At 38.1% G+C, this 21,646-nt stretch overlaps 1 protein-coding gene across 1 annotated transcript; it reads right to left on the bottom strand.

Moving 5' to 3' along the window:
- Positions 1 to 396: 396 nt before the first annotated feature.
- strc1 (stereocilin 1) lies at positions 397 to 20,887 on the bottom strand. The gene is made up of 29 exons (XM_077518256.1): positions 20,615 to 20,887; positions 19,440 to 20,108; positions 19,329 to 19,353; positions 17,422 to 18,694; positions 16,546 to 17,346; positions 14,725 to 14,790; positions 14,532 to 14,642; positions 13,781 to 13,935; positions 12,664 to 12,850; positions 11,431 to 11,546; positions 11,134 to 11,263; positions 10,788 to 10,970; positions 10,660 to 10,698; positions 10,392 to 10,562; positions 10,043 to 10,183; positions 9,060 to 9,118; positions 8,799 to 8,934; positions 7,849 to 7,937; positions 7,228 to 7,363; positions 6,933 to 7,129; positions 6,700 to 6,793; positions 6,249 to 6,420; positions 5,191 to 5,366; positions 4,919 to 5,074; positions 4,640 to 4,782; positions 4,413 to 4,561; positions 4,236 to 4,333; positions 3,965 to 4,115; positions 397 to 2,452 (listed from the first exon to the last, which is right to left on the bottom strand). The coding sequence occupies exons 1-29, from the start codon at positions 20,646 to 20,648 to the stop codon at positions 2,349 to 2,351; spliced, it is 5,961 nt and encodes a 1,986-aa protein (XP_077374382.1). The 5' UTR covers positions 20,649 to 20,887; the 3' UTR covers positions 397 to 2,348.
- Between the last annotated feature and the right edge of the window lie 759 nt (positions 20,888 to 21,646).

Here is a 21,646-nt window from a genome sequence, read left to right as displayed (position 1 = left end):
TTTACAGAAAGTGTGCAATAATTATTTCAACAAAAGTGTACAGCTGCATTTTAGGCACCCCAAAAGCAAAATTACGTAAATATTTAGTAAATAAAAAGAACAGCCTCTTTAAACGTCTCCTATAGCCTCCAATGAGGGCATGGATACTGGAAGCATTTTGGACCATTCTTCTTTACAAAACCTCTCCATTTCAGTCAACGTTTGATGGTTTCTGAGCATGGACAGTCTGCTTTAAATTACACCACAGATTTTCAATCATGTTCAGGTCTGGGGGGCTAAGATGGTTATATACAGGCCATATCACAAGTCACAAGCCACTCATCAGCAAAAAAATAAAAAAACAATAAAAAAACAATAATAAAAAAAAAAAAAAAAAAAAAAAGGTGAAGGCCAGATTGGACTTTGCAATGAAGTACAGGGATGAGCCACAAAGGTTTTGGAACAAGGTTTTGACTGATGAGACCAACATTAACCTCTGACGGAAAGGCCAAATTATGGAGAAAGAAAGGATCTGATTATGATCCAAAACACACTAGCTCATCTCTCAAGCATGGTGGGGGTAATGTCATGGCTTGGACTTCCATGGCTGCTCATGAACAGGCTCACTCGTCTTTAGTGATGATGTATCTCATGATGGTAGCAGCAGAATGGTTTCTGAAGTCAGTAAAACCATTTTGCCTGGCAATTTACAGAAAAATGCAACCTAACTGATCGCGAGAAGCTTCATCATGCAACAAGACAATGAGCCAAAACACAACAAAAAGGATTTCATCAGTGGAAAAAGTGGAAGGTCTTAAACTGGCCAGGTCCATCACAGACATTAAACCAATAGAGCATTCATTTCACCTCCTGAAGAGGAGACTGAAGCAAAAACCCGTCAGAAACATACAAAACTGAAAGAGGCTGCAGTAAAGGCCTGGAAAAGCATTATAAATGAAGAATGCAACAATCTGGTAAAGTCAATGGGTCACAGACTTGATGCAATTATTGCCAAGTGTGGATTATCATATTCACTTTTAAGTTAAAGATGTGCAACTTTTGTTTTGTGTTGTTACATGAGTTCTACAATTAGGTTTTTTCTTACATTATATCATTAAACAAGTGACGTTTGCACCCGTCACACTTTGTTTACTTGCAAACAGGCACAACAAAGTTGAGCTGAAATTGGGCATAGGTGTTGTTACTAAAAATAAAATATAATATGTTGATTTAAATAGTGATTTTTTAAATATTTTATTCAAAGTGTGAGCACAACATTGTAGGAGTAGTTACACTCTTTTAATATTTGATGTACCATAAACATTGTATAGCTAGCATACACTTCCAAAATAAAATAAAATTTTCTTAAAAAAAAAAAAAAGAAGCAGTTATACATAAAATCTATTTTTTTTTTCAATCTGCTGGAGGTCGATTCTTTTAAGTGTTGTATCAAGACAAGACATACATTGTTATACAGCAATGAATTACAAATAAATACATCGACAAACAACTCTATGGTTTCCAATTGGAATGATCTGAAATAAAAAGAGTAGCACTACTTAAATCTTACATCGGTAATACGATACACAGGTAGATATTAACAAAAAAATGCCAGTAATTGCTTTGTTCAACATTAAGCAAACAGATAAGAAACTTGCCTCACACATTAACTTACCATTCAGTAAATTAGTGCAGTACTAATGATTTGTTCTTAAACAAATGTACAGGCATTGCATTTCTAAAATACCTTTTCTAAACCTAATCACAATGTTGATGGACTCAGCAATTGTAGTTTTAAAATGATAAAGTTATAGATAGTAATATTTGGAATGATTTGCGTCCTAAACAAAGTAGATGAATCTGGATGATCAGTACAGTATTACACTATGTTATTGCCATGGGAGATATTGGAAGGTATTAATAATGCTATAAAAAAAAAAAATACAAACCAATAATATACAAAGCAGCAGTATTAGATTTATCTAAGTAAGCATACAAAGCATGTAAAGTATTTTGAAAATGGTGGCTGTTCCAGCTGAAATTGTGCTGAATGTCTTAAATTAAGTAAATAATTTCAGTGAATATGTTTATTCAATAAAATACACTTTCCTAAATTGTCCAAAGGTGGGAATGCAAATGTTGTCAAAATGTGCCCTGCGATTGGTAGATGGCAAATCCAGGGTAGGCTCCAGTTCACCTTTGACCCTAATGATGATAAGTGGCGTCGAAATATTAATTAATACTTTAATTAATAAAAAAAAAAAAAAAAAAAAAAAAGAAATATTAATTAATACTTGCTGATGTGAAAAATGGGGTATCTGGTTGTGTGGGTGAGTATGTGCCTCCTGATCCAGCAGGGTTTCCTAGTGTCATGAAGCAGCATGTGTCAGCTCAGGCTGCACCATTAGCGCCATCAGCAGGCCCAAGATCAGGTACAGACAGCTGGGGCTCAGCATCCGTTCCTGTGACCTCCCTAAAGGAGTACATTCAAATCATTGCAAACATCCAACTGGAAAATATTTTTGCCTATTTTGTGAGACGACTGAACAGCTAGTTTAACAATGCTTAAACTTGATCAACTAGTTCCATTAATGGCCCAGTGATATTCCAGTATTTAAATTGTAGTAGTAGTAGTGCTGCATTTGGAACGGGACTGATTGAATGGCCAACAAAAGATAAATATATACAGTCCATGTACCAGAGTTTGCAGTCTTTTTTTTTTTTAACTCATTCACCCTCAAAAACGTATTTATACGTTTTTTTAGGTTTCTGTTTGCTAGAGTTTTTGTATGAAGGCTTTGATGCAGTTTCTGACCTGAAGTGGTCGCTTAAAGCGACGGTACTTATTAGTTATTTAAAAAAAAAAAAAAACACCAGCAGGTGGCAGCAAAGTATAAGAGATCAACCAGGTCCATGTTGCAACAAGCTCTTTTCCCCAGTATTTTCAACAGGTTTGTGAATAATGATGAAACTTAGCTAATTCTAATGCTAATTGCTACAAAACATAAAAACAGATTTAAAAAAATATACCATACTTTTTTTTTTTTTTTTTTTTTTTTTTTTTTTTTTTTTTTTTTCCTGATGAAAGTAGAGACACATTTTTCTTTTGGTAGGTTCCATGTTTTTATAGCAATAGAACATGAAAATGGCTGGGAGTGAATGAGTTAAGAGGGAATGCAAAACTTTGTGCCATTGCAAGGGGTGCCAAAATGCGTGTGTTAATTTTTAGTTAATTTAAAGTTTCTTTAACATCCCTAATTTTTTTAACGCGCGATTAATGCCTAAATTAGATTAAAGCCTGTCCTGGTGGAATTCCAGTCGCAACGCAGCAGACACGTCAACGTCAAAATTTAGCAGTAATAAATTTTATACTAATGCATATATTTGTGGAGACTGGGGTCAATTTCACAAGTTACTTCATGTTAAAGATTAGGTAGCTCTTAATATGAAAAGAGAAATGCACTTGAGCGGTTACCAGCGTCTCACAAATGCAATTATTCCATCTAGTGGCTGAAAATGACCAACACAAATCAACATCATACTTGTTTTTTTTACAGTACTCTGCATCTTTTAAATTTTAACACATTTTTATGAATTACTATGAAATTACTGTATCAATGAGTAAAAGATGCAGTCATATTTCTATTTAATGTTTTTTTGTGGCTTTTATATTAACAAGAGTATGAAAACTTTTATTGTACATTTAGAATAGATATAAATATTTGTGATTAATCTTGAGTTAACTGTTGAAGTCATGCAATTAATTATGATTAAAAAAATGTAATCGCCTTGTCACCCCTAGTCATTGCACACATTTTTAATTAAGCAAACAAAAACTTTGAATTCATGTACCTGTCTAACGCACGTGAAGCTATTTTTTTTTTAAATATGCTGAATTATCAGCGGTATTGGGGCTTGTTTATATTATACACAGTAATGTATGAAAAAAAATAGAACTTAGACAAAGATGTGAGAGTGTCTTCACCTCTTAAATCCACATGTCTGTCCTCCCAGGGCATCAGCACCATAAAGAGAGCATCTCTCTGAACCTCTGTCAGAGCTGAAATTTGTTTCTCTGTTACTGCAGCAGCCTGCTCATGGGAGAACATGCTGATCTGCCGCTGATCAAACACAACCTTCACGTGGGACACCATGAGGACAAGAAAGCAGAAGACAAACTAGTTAACAGAATGTAATATTTATACAAATGAAGTCCTTGAAGTCAAAGGAAGTATTGTGACTATAAGTCAACTTACAGCAAACTTATCAGGTCGTATCATCGGGATCGCCATGGGTGTAATTCCTTGTATTTGCTCTTTCACCAAGGCCGACATGTCCATATCTTGGAGACCAGCTGTCAGAAGTTAATGTTGAGACTAAGTCCCAAGATTTAACATGTATGGGATGCACAGTTAAAGGTGAATGCTTTATACCTGCCAGACCTCCAATCTCAATGAAGACCTCCATCCCCCATGAACTGATGGGTCCAAAAGCCAGACTATGGCTCAGCAGGCCCACCAGCGCTGACAACTGTTCTTCTGAGCAGGCCAGCTTGAGCCGACCCAGCCATAGTACCGCCTTGCTGAAACCACCAGGGGGTGACACAGAGAAAGATTAAAAGTGCTGAATGTGTGCATTATGAATATGTTCACTGACTCACCTGAACTCAACAGCGTTGAAAGAGCTCATTTCAGTTGCTTTAGCTCCACACACCATGTATCCGATTGCAACCAGTATGCTGGAGTTTAGTTGGCTTGGGTTCAGGTTGGTGGAGTTCAACATTGTTGTGAACAGTGCAACAAGCTAGGAAGAAAGCAAGTTCCGTCACCCACCTAACCCTTTAAATTACAAATTCAAGGAATTTGCCGCAGACTGAGACTGGAAATGGCAAGTTCGTTTGATCCATCTCTCCAGTCTAGTAATGTATCCAAGCAATTACCTGTTTGTTGCTCCATTCACTGATGGCGCCCAAAGCAGCAATGCTACTCCTTTCAGTCAGTTGAAGCATCTGGATCTCCTCTGCTGACATTTCTAAGCTCACTTGGCCCATCTGACTGATGACAGACTGGGAGAAGGAAGAAACTGGGCCGAACATCTTCATTCCATTCCATTTGGCCAGCAAAAAAACACCAAAATGCAGACCAACAGTTTTACTGTAATGATGTCCACTGTAGTCAGATTGCTCGAGAGTAGACCATGGGAGAGTCTTACTTGCTTGACTTTTGTGAAGACTTCGCTACGTTGGTAAGATGCAAGAAGCGGATCATGGCCAATCAGCTCCAGACAGTTTGTGAAGGCTGATGGCGACATGCTTGTCAGGCTGTTTGAAGTCCAAGCAAATGGTGCTGTTGTATGCAGAATCTCACAGGTAGGAACCATAGGAGCCGCTGTTCAGAAAATAATAATGCTTTACATGATATATTCTGGATAGATGTGATAAATAATGTATAGAACATTAACTAGGTGCATTTAATTACTAAGTAATAGTAGTTAAAGGGAAAGTCAACCCATATTTTTTTTGACAATATGTTCTATGCAGCCCCACTAGTCTAAATATGGTACTCTGGTTTATATTGTCTTAGTGAAATATGAGTTAAGAAGCAAAATCCAGCCGTTTTTATCCATCTCAGCCATTTTGCCACTTTGAAGATGACAGCAATGTTGCTCCACTCTCAGCTTGGTAACAACCAATCACAGCTCAGCTTCAGAAAACAGGTGAGCTGTGATTGGTTGTTGCCTGAGCCCTGAGCAACATTGATGTCATCTTCAGTCGACAGCAAGAGGCAAAATGGCCGCCCCCTGAGATGGATAAAAACGACTGGATTTTGCTTCATAACTCATATTCCACAAATGCAATTAATCAAAATGTCATGTTTAGACTAGTGAGGTCACAATAACATACGACTGTCAAGAAATGTTTAAGGTTGACTTTCACTTTAAAAGGGTTTAGACTAAAGGGGAAGTCAACACAAATTTTTACAATATATTGTATGCGTCTAAACATGATATTCTGATTAGTATTGTGTTTGTGGAATATGAATTAAGCAGCAAAATCACCCGTTTTTATCTATCTCAACGGGCATCCATTTTACTACTTGCTGTCGACTGAAAATGACATCACAGTTGCACAGTTAGCGAGCAATCACAGCGCACCTGTTTTCTGAGTTTGGCCATGTGACATTCGCAAGCTGCGTCGAACATTATTGTAAAGAAAATGATTGGGTTGCCTTTAAAAATCAGACAGGTTGGATGATCAAACTGCTGCTTACGTGACAGAGGATTTATCTTCAGGTAACCTAAAAAGAACTGAAGAACAAACTGCTGCTTTTCAGCAAAGCGCCACTTCTCGCTCTCATTTAAACAGTGAAGACCCACAACTCCGTGTTCCCACTGACGCTGGCTCATGAACAGCTTCTCAATACGGGTAACAGTCATCAAGGCCTGTTGTAACACACATATCAACATGGTGACACACTGCAGGACAACCTGATCCTGACACCTCCGGGTCTTATAGGATCTCATTACAGGCTCTATTTACTTCACGGGTCATATCAAGTAACAATCCAAACACTTCAGTGTGGATTTTTGGACCTGATACAAGAATTGTGCTTTTAAAAAATACAATGAAGCCCAGCAGCTGTATAGCTCTCAGCAAAACTGTAAAATGTTTCATTTTCTTTAACTATCTAATATAAGGCATATTTTCAGCATTGAGCTCACCACTGAAATCTCTTGCAGTCGGTCTTGAGGAAGGAAAAATAGAAATCGGCCTATCTGACTGAGTGTAGTCTGGTTCCAGTTCTCCACCACAGGGCTAAAGAAAAAAAAGAAAAAAAAATCACACTATAGCTGCTCTGTCAACACTAAATTGTTCAGATTTTGAAAAACAAATCCGGTAAATAACATAAATAAAAAGACTGACTCCTTGATTGACTTGTACAAGTATTTCATACCCAAAGACAGCATGTTCCAGCAGCATTCGAGCCACAATGTCCATCTTGCTGCTGCAGTAGCACAGAGTCTGGAGAACATCCAGATTGTCCATGAAGAATGTGCGATCCAGTTGGAGCAAAATCTCATCTGAAACAAACGTGGCCATAATGTCCAGAGAGCGGAACTCCTCCTCAGTGTACACTCCAGTGTCCATGTCCTGCAGACACATTGAAACAACAAACACAGCAACGGTTGATCAGTGAGACACTTTGAGTGTACGGTCATTTGAAAGAATCTGCATGGGAATCTTCTGACCAGCCTCTGCACCATCTTGTCCACAAGAAGCAGCTGTTCTGTCTTTGACATCATTAAAAACGGAAGCGGGTCCTTGACAATCATTTTCCGCAAAGTGTCCATCATATCTGAAGAGAAATTTTTAATGGTGCTCACCCTGCAGAGAAAAACACAACTTCATATCTGAAACTAAAGAATACGAAATATGACTTGAATGATTTGTATTCCCTGTCACAATCTATTGGTGGATCCCTCAATTCCATTTTCTACAAGGTCACGGGTAAATACAGGTAGCCTACGGCCCTACAGTACGGGCCGTATCCTCGGTTTTTGGGCCACGATTTTGGTTCGTTTCGGTACGTGATTTGTGCGTAAAGAAAAATTCTCTTTATTTTGCTTATCAGCAAAAATTGCATTGTGCAACGACAGTTTAAACACTATATGGTAGTATAAAATATGTATACAATTTTTTTTAAAATTACCATAAAGTAAATAAAATAAAAAAAATGGAAAATTAATAACTAATCAAGGGGCCAACTCAATGTGTGCTGCCAGCTGCACATCCCTGATTTATATTATTGTAAGTTTATGCAGGTAGACTTAATATTAGAGGGTTATTTATAGCTTTAGGCTCATGCTTACGGCATAGATATGACGATCTCCACTCCCAAATCTTCAAGCAGTTCAGAGAAGAACTCAAATTGATAGACCTCCTCGATCACGCACTTTTTCTGCATTCGGGAGCAAACAAACAGTCATTAAAGTAAAGTACAGCCCAAAAGTTTGGACACATTTCATTCAATGTGTCAATTACTTTATTCTCATCACTATTTACATTGTAGAGACTCACTGAAGGCATAAAAACTAAGAATGAACACATGGAGTTTTGTACTTAACAAAAAAAATTAAAAAAGGTGAAATAACTGAAAACACGTTTTAGATTCTAATTTCTTCAAAATAGCCACTCTTTGCTCTGATTACTGCTTTGCACGCACTTGGCATTCTCAACTGGGAACTCCTTCAATACGGTTGGAAAACCATTTCAGGTGACCACTCTTGAAGCTCATCGAGGGAATGCCAAGAGTATGCAAAAAACAGAGCAAAGAGTGACTATTTTGAAGAAACTGGAATATAAAACATGTTTTCAATTATTTTATCTTTTTCAAGTACATAGCTCTACATGTGTTCATTTATATTTTTGTTGGCTTCAGTGACAATCTACAATGTAAATAGTCATGAAAATAAAGAAAAATGCATTGCATGAGAAGGTGTGTCCAAAATGTTGGCCTGTACTGTACACAGTAAATTCTGTAGCGTAAATTTGACTCTATTTAGAGTGGGACCAAATAGACTCAGTTTTACAGTAACTTTTACACTTGGAAGAGAGTAAAGTAAAGAATTGGAAACAATTTTTTATTTTATTTTTTAACTCTCTTCCTCGTGTAAATCGTAGCCGACTCTAAAACTGAGTCTGTTTGGTCCCTCTCTAAATAGAGTCAAATTTACTGGACAGAATTTACTGTGTATGTTCTCCGTCACATGACTTCAGACAACAAGTGAGACAATTTTGTCAATATGTAGCTCCATTTTACCAGTGAGGTGTGTAGAGGACTGGGCTGCTGCCTAAGAAGGGCCAAGATTTTCCTAACTGCTGTAGGTGAGGTATCAGCCCTGAAGTGCTGCTGCAAGGTTTGGCAGCTCAAGCCCTGTCCCAGCATCCCAAGAGTCCTGATCATGTAAAGGTCACAAACACACAAATATATGATCTTCAAAATTGCTATTATGCAGCATATTAGTGTTATGCACATTCAGTATAAGATGATGTGTTATTGTATTTTAAAACTTAAACTTACAGCACATCTTTGATAAGGTTTGATCTTGTATTCAGCTCCGTTTTTACTATTGCTTTAGCCTAGGGAAGAATATGAAAATAGCTTATGTAATCATGGCATGAAGATTGTAAAACGTCTCCCAACATCCGTCACTATGATAAAAACAAACAAACAAACAAAACAAAAACCGAGAGAGACTCGTTTGTCTTTGTTTTTTCCAAGCAAGTCTATTTACAGCAACACTGAGCAACAGTGACATCGCCTCTACTCTACAATTGAATAATTAACTCTTTTACTGCCACACTTAAAAACAAAAAACAAAAAAAACAAAAAAAAAAACAGTGTCAGCCGATTTCAAGCATTTTAACTCATCCATCTTTCAAGGCAAAAAATAATATTGTTTGCTTTTACTACATATACAACATGGGTACTAAATGAAAGATCCCATCCATTCTTTCATTAGAAAAAAAGTATGTTTCTACCTTATTCCATTCTTTAGTAATCACCATTTGAAAATAGGTCATTTGAATGACATTGAGCAAAAATTGCAAAGATAAGTTGAAAACTAGCTTTTTTTATGAAAAGATACATTTTCTCCACAACAGTGACTTAGACTTTTGTTTAGCGATGCTCTATGAATTAGGTTTAATGTGACAAAGGCTTCGATCATTCACGCCATCCTTGAAAACGTTCGATTTCATCAGATTCATCATGTTTCACTGCAATTCCATATACCAGCAACCCTTTGAAAAGAGATACAATGGTGCCATCTGCTGGCTATAGTTAGTCGGTGTTTTTGATTCCACAACCCATTGACCAGACAGTGCTCCACTTAGACGTTCCACTTCCCATTGATTAAGAAAAAAAAAAACATAGTTGATGTCATTTAACATTTATGGCGGCATACATCGTGATTTTACTAATCGTTATTAAACGTTTTTGGTGGTCAAAGAGTTAAGTAACTATTGGAAAGAGACACTATCTCATCTTGAGCTGTGTGAAACCTGCTGTGTGTTCCACGGTTTAGTGGATGTACTGGAGATGTTGTCCATGAGTAGGCGAGCCCGGGGCAGGATACTAAGAAGTGGAGTGCAACAAAGCAGTGGCTCGACATCATCCAACCAGAAGATCACCTCCGGAAAGCTCTGATTAGAATAAAACATAAAGTAAAGGATCCTGGTAAATTGCGATGGCATGTTATCTGGCAGAGCTCGTCATAAGGATTTTGGAACCAGGATGAGAGCGTGTCTATAAATTGACACTAGATAAATATCAATAGAGCAAATAAAAAGAATAAATGTGCATTCAATTTGAATGTATCCTCCACCCATGTTTTTGTTGCATGAGTTGTACCCATAGTTTGGTGGCGATGGCATTTGCTTGCGGCGGACGGAGGCCCGCTGAGTGTTGCGCCATGTCGGGTAGCGATGACAGAAGCCTGTCAGATGTCAGCATCAATAACGTCTCCGTCTTTACTCCTACAGTGATAGAGCCGAGCTCCCCCAGGCGGCCTGGGGCGCTCAGCTAGATGTGTGAAGAGGGCATGGAGGTCAGAATAAGCAAAACCACAACACAGCAAACTATGACATGATCTTTCATTTTGAGGGGAAACAAAACTCACTGAGGTGATAGATGACAGCTTGTCAACAATTATGGAGGCCTGCAATGCATACCAAATTTAAAAAAAAACAAAACAATTGTATTGTATTGCCACACACTGAAATCCCCATGTTATATGCACTTCTCTACCTGTGCAGGACTGAAAGACACAGTTTTGAGGGCAGGAAGTGCTGCAAGTAGCTGCGAAGGAGAGAGGTCGAGCAGGAAAGTCGCACCCAGGGAAGGCAGGAGGTGCGCTATGTCTGCCAGTCTCTCTGGACTGAGTGAGGATGGGATATTTAACTCGGTGCTGTTCAACAACAGACTGGAGGTCTGCAAGGAAACAGCATGCAAAGAAGCATGACATACAGAAACAGTCAAAAGTTTGCAAACACATCCTTATTCAGTATCATGAGAAAGTGTCAAAATCTTTGAGGAAAATAAAAACACAAAATAGTAAATAAAGGCAGTCCAAATCCTTGAGGATGTTCCTTACCAAGTGACTCGGTAGGCTGAGTCCGTCGTTTGTGCAGTTCATGACGATATCCCAAATTACCCAGAAGGCCTCACTGTCTTTGTATGCCAGGAGGTCACTTGGCTCTGCCAGGCATGACAGACTGCCCAGCCTAAAATCAGAGACACGTTCAACAGCCCAACCCTGATAGAAAATGCCACTGCTTTTAAAAGATCATATTTCAAGAATAATATAATATATTTGACATAAAAATCAGTACAAAAAATGTTTAAAAGGTTGACAGAAAGTATTGCAGTGGTCTCTGCGGGATTGCCTGACCTGATGAAGTCATGAGCAGTCAAGTTTTTGTAGGTGCCAACGATGCTCTGTGCCACAAATTCCTGCTTCAAAGACGTTAGGTTGTTTCTTTGCAATACATCCAGTCCATCTAATAGCTAGGGACAAACATAATTCAATAATTATTATAAACTACAGTGGCATTCAGCAGAGAACAGGTCTTCACCTGTTTATACATACCCGCAATACCACAAGTACATGTATTTTATCATTAGTTTACAGTCATTATTTATGAAAAATTATGTTTTTGTAATGTTAACAAAGGTGAGCCACATCATCATTTACTGACCAATGTCCCACCCATTTTATTTTGAGGAAGTCTGCTTTTGTTTACACTTAACAGTGTAACAGTATTGGCCAAACAAACCAACAAAACACACAAACAATTTTAAAACATAACATCCCTGCTATAGTAATAACAGTCATGTCTAAAAATTATTTGTATTCCACTAACTAGCATAGAATTTGAGTCCCTAACAAAACTCAATTTAAAATCACATCGTATGCATAGTTTTAGCTCAGTTTTCATTAGTTTTTGGTATTAGTTTTAGTTTTTCTGTTAATGTATGAAATATTTGTCAAGTGCAAAATAAAACCAAAAAGGTCACTCTGTATTGTGTAATATAATAAAGTAATCTTAAAACAACTTTTTGACCTCCTTTCTTCTGCATGGACATACAGCAATACTAAAATAACTACATTTAAAATTAATTCCGAAAGCTCATTCATGCTCAATGACAAAGACGAAAACAAAGGTAATTTTCAATACAATTATTATTATTATTTTTGTTTTAGTTAATTTTAAAATGTAGGATATAGTTTCAGTTACTTTTTGTTTTTATTCCATTTTGTTACCAAAAAATGTTTTAGTTAGGCTATTTTGTTAGTTTTCTACTATACTAACATTTGAACACATAACCATTCATGCTCACATTCACACCAATAATTTTGAGTGTTCAACGTGTTCTTGGATTGTCGGAGGAAGCTGGAATACCCGGAGAAAACCCACATGAGAAGGGGAACGTGCAAATGCAAGTTACACATTCTGAAGTATGTTCAAATGTTTCAATTGCTTTCAAAATAAGCTGCAAGCTCAATCATGGGGAACACAATGTCTGTCCAATGTGTGGCTGGTTGCTCTTTTGTGGCCTGAGACAAATCGAAGTGACAGCGTCATGTTTCCCAGTGTGGTGTTGCAGATCAGAGGACTGTTACCTGAGCAGGTGAGAGGTGCTGGAAGTTGCGGAAGGGCAGGTAAGTTATCACATTTCCAGTGTCCCTGATGAGTGACTGATGGGCTTCAGTGATGTTGGAGGGGGGCAAAATTTTACTGTACCACAATCCAAAGGCTCGCTGCTGAACCGCAGACATGTGGACCAAGTTGTTGTTTATGGTTTCTCTCCTGGGAAAAAAAAAAAAAAAATATATATATATATATATATATATATATATATATATATATATATATATATATATATATATATATATATATATATATATATGAAAAAACAAGTACAAAAGTGTAAATAATAATAATGAAGCTCTGACTGACACTTGTCAGGTAAGTCAATGTAACAATGTGGTTGTGGCTTACAGTAGTGTATAATTGAAAATAATTTGTCTGGTCGTTTGTGTTTTTAACTCATTCAACCCCAAGAAAGTATAAATACGTTTTTTAATACTTTGTTCTGCACCCCCCAAAATATATTTGTACGTTTTTGTTGTTTTTTTTGTTTGTTTGTTTTTTGTTTTTTATTTATTTTTATGCTAGAGCATACAGAAGGCTTTGATACAGATTCTGACATGAAGAGGTCACTTAAAGCAATGGCAGTTATTACAAAAAACGGCCAGCAGGTGGCAGCAGAGTATAAGAGATCAGCCAGGACCATGGTGCAACAAGCTCTTTTTTCCAGTGTTTTTTTTTTAACAGGTTTGTGAATAATGATAAACTTAGCTATAGTCTAATGCTAAATGCTGCAAAATGGAAACAGATACAAATTTATATTTTTTCTTTATGAAAGATGCGACTCTAATCTTTCTTTTGGTAGGTTCCATGTTTTTTTAGTGACGAAACAGCAACAGCAACAACAAAAATCTAAAACCAGAAAACAAAACAAAACAGTCAAAGTCCAAATTTTCCTATGAAATAGGATTTTTGGTGCATTTATAGAAATTTTAATTTATCTTTTTTTTTTTTTTTTCAAATTTAGCAATTATATATTTTCAGTCTTGTTTCATGCTTAGGTCAACTGAATATAGATTAAATAAAAATGTAATAAAGGATTGCATATCACTACATCAGTGTGCAGCTTAGTTGTATGGTGTCACTTACACATCGAGGTTGTTTTGCAGGGGAGGCAAAGTAATGATGTCAGTAGGCCTGGCCGCATTCAATAAGGGAGCCAGCTCCGAAAAGAGACTTCCATCCTTTGTGAGATGACTTTGAAACAGCACGGATGTCAGGGTGGACAGGTAGTCATCTGTCAGCTGGCATAACACAAGCAACACCAGTTGTGAGTCGACAGAAGTGGAACATTTTACACCGTGACATCTTACCAACATAATGCAAATAAAAGAATAAATTAAACCAATGAAAAAGTGGGAAAATAATGCTGAACAAGGTGTAAGGGTAATAATAGAATCACCTTCAGTTAGGGCTAGGTGATATGGCCAAAAAAACTAAATAAAATTTCACATTTTTTCAGTCATTCGGGATGATTACGATTTTAATCAATTCTAATCTAATAAACACAACAAACATTTATTTAAAGGTTTCATTTGTTCAAAATGTTCAGACAACCATAATGTATAAAGATTCTAAACCAGTTTTAACATAAACTTAACATTCATAGTTTGTGCTTAATTGCCACAATTAGGCAGTTGGTGCCTACTGTAAACATGTCTTGTAAACCACCCATCCAACATTCCGCCACTTGTGCAAAATTACAACTCATAATAACATTTGGATGTAACAGAACATAAGAACAACAGCTTTTAATAATCCAGAAGACAAAAGCCGATTTTGCGATTTTACACATTTTTAAATTAACGATTAATCAAATTAATTTATTGACCAGTCATACCTTCAGTGTATCCTTATTTCTTGTATAGTATTGGAGGATCAGCCTGACAGTTGTGATGTGTGCAGCACCAAGCACTGACTTCAGGCTGTCCAATGGTATGTTGAAGTATTCCTATAAACACAAAAAGGAAAAAAATGTGTAAAAACAAATATAAGCAAGGTGCACATCATTCAATATAGTATGAAATGTGTACCTTAATAATGAAATATTCATTACTGCTTCCATTCCCTGCTGTCTGCGTCAAGTTGGTCAGGACTGTCTGCGAAGTAGAAAATCACAGCCCCACCATACAGCAAGGCAGTTGAGATGACAGGAATGTTAGAACCTGTCAGATTTTGTGTCGTAATATCACATAACAGAGTTTAAACTTAATATTGTAAAACTAAAAGATAATCAATCTGCCTCAATTCAAGCTGCCTTATTGTGTGGATGCCTCAGGAGTATTTGCACTACAGCCAATACGAAACTCCAGTCTCAAGAATTATTGGAACCAGCATTCTCAAACAGATGACATTTGACAGAATGATGCCATCAGCAGATACGTTAAGCCAATCGGGTTAGTCAGACACCATCCCAATACTGTACTGTTCACAGCCTGTATCAGTGTAAGGGGAGCAGTGTATTTGTAGGGCATATGGGGATTGTAATGACTCCCTGTGCTCTATCAGCAAAAAGTCCTAGTCTAATTTCTGTGTTCTGCATTTCAACTCAGTGATATTTCTTGTCAGTTGAGAACAAACTGTTATACACATGGGGCTACTAACAGTATTTGGGTGGTTAAATGGTTGTTTCATGACAAATCACACACACACACACACAAAAATCAGAACATTTTAACCAAGCAGCTTTTGATATTAATGAAACTGTGTGTACTTTTTGATAATGAGACCATAACACTAAATCTCACATTTTGGATCAACCGGTGCAGGGGTTTGGGTGCTACGCCCCGCCAAATTCTGACATTTTCGGGAAAACATGGTGTGCCCGCTTTCCTTTAAATCAGGGGTGGAGAGATCCGGTCCTCGAGGGCCGCATTCCTGCTGGTTTTGGATATTTCCCTTCTTCAACACAGCTGATTCATGATCAGCTCATCAGCAAGCTCTGCAGAATCCTGATAACGAGCCTGTTAATTGGAATCAGCTGCACTTCGAGTAGGGAAATCTATAAAACCTGCAGGACTCCGGCCCTCGAGGACCACAGTTTGCCACCCCTGCTTTAAATCTTTATATCCCAGGAAATACTGGGTAAATCTCCACAAAAAAAAGGTATTGTTGGAAAGGGGATTCTGTAAAGATTCCACATCCGCAATCATTTAGAATAGAAGTGCATGGGCAAACTCTGTCCTGCAGGTTTTAGATGGTTCCGTACTCCAACACACCTGATTTCTACATAGTAAATTCTGTAGAGTAAATTTTACTCTATACTGAGTCTATTTCATCCCATTCTTAAATAGGGTACAATATATATATATATATATATATATATATATATATATATATATATATATATATATATATATATATATATATATATATATATATATATATATATATATATATATATATATATATATATATATATATATACACATATATATGTATATATACAGTATTCCAGTTACTTCACAAAGATTGGGGGATATAAAAATAAACATGATTGGACAATATTTTTTTCCCTTGGTAGTCAGGAGGCTATAGTTAACTGTGGAAGGGATTAAAATATCGTGGTGTAATCCATTTAAAGTCAAAAATCTGCTTGGGTAAAATTTTCAGATTTTTGGGGAGATTTGGCATGGAATGACCCTAAAATCAAAATCTGTTTGATTAAAACCAGTGGGTGATTTGGCATGGAACGACTCTAAAGCGAAGGCAAATGATAAAGCAATGGCAAAGGGAAAAAATATCACGAAGAATTAGATTATAGATCACTGCACTGAGCACCCAATCTGTCATCTCCTCTATGCCTGCTCAAATGATACATGCAATTACCAAAATTATGAAACAGACAGTCTTACCCCAAAACATTGCAGCAAGACCTTCTTTTTGTCAAAGTTCTTCTCCCTCTCCATATAACGAATGACAGAGTCTAGGACACTCATTCGTATGTTCTTGGTGACAAACAGTGAAGTGTTCTGAGTCTCCTCTATTGCGAGCAAGACTACAACAGAAGTGCTGACTGCTTCTTCCAACACCGCAACCACGGATGGAGCCACCAGGTGCCTCACCCTGGACCTTAGATTATCTGCCCAGCAGCGTACAATCAACTGCATGACCAAGTCCAGGCTTGCTCCAGGTTGGCAGGCTGCGGCGACGTCAACAAGACAGGTCCAATTGAAGTGCCGCACCAATTGTTGGGTAAAACAAAGGTCCTCAGAGGTTTTGTTACTCGTGGTGGTGTGGTTGGTGTAGGTGGCGCACATGGTGCTCACCAACATGCTCGAGGGCTCATGTGCCAGCAGGTAGAGAAGGGCAGGATTGGCGCAAATAGATGAGACAAAGTTGAACTGATCATGCTCCCAGCAGAGAGTCAAGAGTACTGCATCCGGGAGGGATATACTCCAGTTGGAATACTGGCACTGCTCGGCAGGGTCAAATCCTGTCCCATCGCCGTCGTCCTCCCCATCATCACCCACATTTGAATGGTTGGCACAATACTTCATCAACCATGTGTTGTTTTGGTTTGCAATCAGGTTCTGCAGGATTGTCTTATTGGAGCAGACGTTGGAGGTGAAGTTTTTTGGATCCCTTTCAGCACAAAGAGCTAACTCCGTCATGTCAACAATGATGGGTTGAGTCCATTCGGAATAGTTGCACACCTGACGAATAAACAATTAAAAAGATACAATCGATCTCATTTTAATCAAAAGGGTTGAGCCAAATAAAATACTCACCTCATCTCTTTCCTCAGATTCCTTGTATGCACACACTGTTGTTAGCCATTCATTCTTAGGGTTCTGTAAAAGCTTTTCAAGCAAAGTAGCCTCACAGCAGACACTTTTCTGAAACGTAACCCGGTCGTGCTGCCAACACAGTCCGACCACTGAATCGTCCACCTGCCGATTCTTCCACGTGTTGTAGTCACACCAGGCTAAAATACCAAAAGGGTCCGGAGCCACCGTGGTTGAAAAAATCAAAGCAGTGCTGCAATGATCCTCAATCCACGCATTGTCCTGATTACGTAATAGGCTATTTAGAAAAGTCCTGTTAGCGCAAACCTTCTCTACAAAATTTGTGGAATCATTGCTTATGCAATGTGTCAAGACAGCGGTTGTAATCTGCATCACGTCTTCCCACTCGGAGTAGTGACAAGATTGTGACAAAAGTGGCACAGTTGAGCAGTTTGGCATGAACCGCGTATTATCGGGGTTGGAGATTAACAACATGAAGAAGCCAGTGTGCTCGCAGATGAGCTTTGTTAGTCTTGGACTGTCCACGTTAAGACAGAACTCTAGCAGATCTGGCCCGACAGAAACTGTAAGTTGGTCAATCCACTGTTGGTAGACGCAGAACTGATCCACCAGATAGCCGTGGTCTGCCGTGGAATTTGCACAGTATCCATACAACCAACTGTTCATCTGGTCTGAAAGCAACTTCCTCATAAGTAAAGTGTCATTGCACACATGAGTCACAAACTCCTCCCGTTCGTTGACGCTGCACAGAGACACATTGATGGCATCCACCACCTGGTTTTCTAACCAGCTAGTGTAGTTACAGTCAAGCTGTTGGAGGTTGGTGGCTTCTCCAGCTTTTTGGTGAGGTGTGAGGAAGGCATGCACGTCTCCGACATTGCACTGAGATGTCTTGCCGAGGAACGGAGACACCAGAGCTTGAATAGCATAGCACATATTTTTCCATACAAGCTCGACCTGCCGGGCACTGAGCGTGCTGAGCGCCTGACACAAGGCGAGCACCGATGTGGACGTTTGTGCTCTCGATCCATTGAGGATTTCACCGCAAAGTGTGTCATTGAGCGCAGACAGATTTTGGCGATCACAATGGAGCATCATGTCGTGGTTATCATCAGTTTCTCCCTCTGGGGAAGGAGGAGTCTGGCATACAGGACCTGGATATGTGCACACAGACTGTTCTGGAGTCAGGAGGGTCTCCAGAAGGATGTCAATAAATGAGTTGGTGAAGGACCAGCTCACATTGTGGTTCATTCCCCTGAACAAGACACATTAAATAAATTAATTCAATGAAATGACAATGACATTTGGGAGCAAATCAAATATTTGATTGTTTTTCTGAAAGGAGTCAAAACAAACAAAAAATTCTTTACAATAACATGTATGCGCCCACGCTAGCAGTCTGTTTAACATTGTGTTTGTACAATATGAATTAAGCAGCAAAATCCTCCTTTTGTTGTCATCCATCTCAGGGGGTGGCTGTTATGCAAATTGCTGTCGACTGAAAATGACATCACAGTTGCCCAGGGCTCAGGTAGTGACCAATCACTGCTCAGCTCGCAAATGTCACGTGACCAAACTCAGAAAACAGCTGAGCCGTGATTGGTCGTTACATAAGATCTGGGCACCTGTGATGTCATTTTCAGTCGACAAGTTGCAAAATGGCCGCCCTTTAAAATGGATTAAAAAAAAAATAATCTATGTGGATTTTAATGCTTAATTCATATTCCATAAAATAATATTAATCGAAATACCGTGTTTAGACTAATAGGGCTGCATAGAATACATTATTGTAAAGATTTCCTTTGGAGGCAATTTGTTTTAGAGTGAATATCAGAAGACTGTAAAATTCAGGTGAATGTATATTTTTGGGAAATGCACTCATCACTCACCACATTATGAGTTGCTTGAGATTTCCTGAAGTGACGGAAAACAATAAAAAAGAATTACCAATAATTTAAACCACAATGAAAATATTGCTGCAAAATACTGATAGATGTTACCTTGCTCGCAGCTCTCGCCTTCATTTAGAGATGGAATTCGGATTCCAAACTGCAATGCTATTTTCACATAGTCCATTGGTACTTGGATTAATGTCGCTATGATGTTGGAGATGTAAGTAACAGTGGCGTCCACCACGCCACTCAATGCACTCACCAAAGTCCCAGATAGAGGCAAGCTTTTAAGGATAGTAATAAATGTCTGCTGAATGCTGGTCAATGTCGCAGCTGCCGATTCTCCCATCCTGAGATAGGCGCTCACCATACTCTGATCTGCAGCTGTTTCATTACTTGGGGAAGCACAAGTCTGGGCTCTCAGAGATGATAAGAACATTAGCAACGGTTTGACTAACTCTAGAGAAACTGTCTTTGTGAGCTCCGCTTTCACTCCACAATCATGTCTCTCAGATAAAATGCAAACTAAAGTTTCGGGAAGGTCGTCAATGAGCCCCTCTCTTAGCAGTTGTTGGAAGAGAGTGTATACATCAGTCAAAACACCATAATATGCATTCAAACCCGGGGATGAAGAATCTGTACTGCGAATATTTGTATTTTCACCAGACAAGTAATGAATCTGATTGATAACTCTTTGGATGTCTGCTTCTAAATTGCTGGCCTGGCTCATTCTTCGTTGTATTAGTAGGGGTTGTTGATTGGCATCACTTATGATCCCTGCGAAAAGATGAGGAAACATTTATGTCTAAATTGATTGGGAATAACTAACTGATATGTGTTGCTATGACATATCCTTTCTATATTTTAAACCAATTAATTATAGCATTATATTGCGAAGAAAAATAATGATACATATAGGACGCAACAGAGCAGCACTGAGAGCAGTTTCTAAAATTTTGGTAACCTTATTTAGATAAATGAGTCATAATTATAGAAACTGCCTTCAACATGATGCAGTTCAGCTCTACACAAGTACGTAGCCTACCTTTTTTTAATGGCAGCTACTAATGATTGAACTGCACAATGTTGTGCAAGTAGCGTGCAGTAACATTTTTTGAAAGGAATATCTCGTACCTTCATTTAATAGGCATACTACACTAGCTGTTTCTAAATGTTGGTCATTAAGAGAACAAGTGAAAAGTTAGCGAACAGCATTAGCCGATAATTCCACACACTTAACTTGTGTATCAATCGTACAATAATACAATATTGTCCGAACTTACCTAACATGATGTACACTGGAAAGGCAGCCCACATTGTTCGGAATTAACCAGACTCACTCCAAAAAAAATAAAAAATAAATAAAAATACACTGAAAAGAACGTGTCCACTTTACTTCACGCTGTAGAATAATGAATGTTCATAGAGCAACGAGTTCGCCATCTCATAAAATTTTAAATTCAACAGGAAGCAGCATTGTCCGGTTACGATGTTTGCCTTCCATGACTCCGGGGTCTCCTCTCCTCAGTGTGACCGACCTGCAACGCTACACCTGCCCTGTCCATCCATCCAGTTTGTGAACGCTCATGAACAGCATCACCTACCTTGGGTGTCACGTGTCTAGTTCGGGCGGGAGGCGGAGCACACCCTGAATTGGTCGGCAGCGGTCGCAGCCAATCGCAGGACCCAAATAGACGAACAACCATTCACAATAGCAAGCAACTTAAATGCTGGAGTAGCGGCCATAGGTCAAGACCACACACTTTCTAACCGGATGTATGACAAAAATATCTGGTATATAGGCCTATGAACAAAATATGTGCTCTTAATACATTTCATTTTTCACAACAAATGTTTTTATAATTTATGTATCAAATATCCGAAAAACAAAGGGTTAGAAGCCAACAACAAATGAATCAGATTTTATTTTTCTTACAAAGGGCTCTCTTGCATAAAAATGACCATTCAAAACTGCTGAACAGCAAACCAACATTGTATAAGAACCCATTTTGTGCATTTTTAATCACAAAAATTGACTTACTCAAAACTTTATTATTGAGGCGTTTGTTCTGGTATCATTGCAAATGCATCTTCTATTTTCCAACTTTTTTTTTTTTTTTTAGGCCTATACTCATGTTGTAGCATAAGACACGGATTAAGTGCAACTAAACCATGCCTGCCGTGTAGTTGGGAATGGTGATATACAATTTAAAACTAGGGTTAATGCATATGCACAGCTTAACATACGCAAAGTCACTGACTTATATATATATATATATAAAATCGTTTAAGAACTCAAGTGTACAATTAACACC

This window comes from Festucalex cinctus, chromosome 4 (genome assembly GCF_051991245.1).
Source record: "Festucalex cinctus isolate MCC-2025b chromosome 4, RoL_Fcin_1.0, whole genome shotgun sequence".
NCBI lineage: Eukaryota > Metazoa > Chordata > Actinopteri > Syngnathiformes > Syngnathidae > Festucalex > Festucalex cinctus.
Note: the sequence above shows the minus strand (reverse complement) of the source record. Positions and strands in the feature narration are given on the sequence as shown.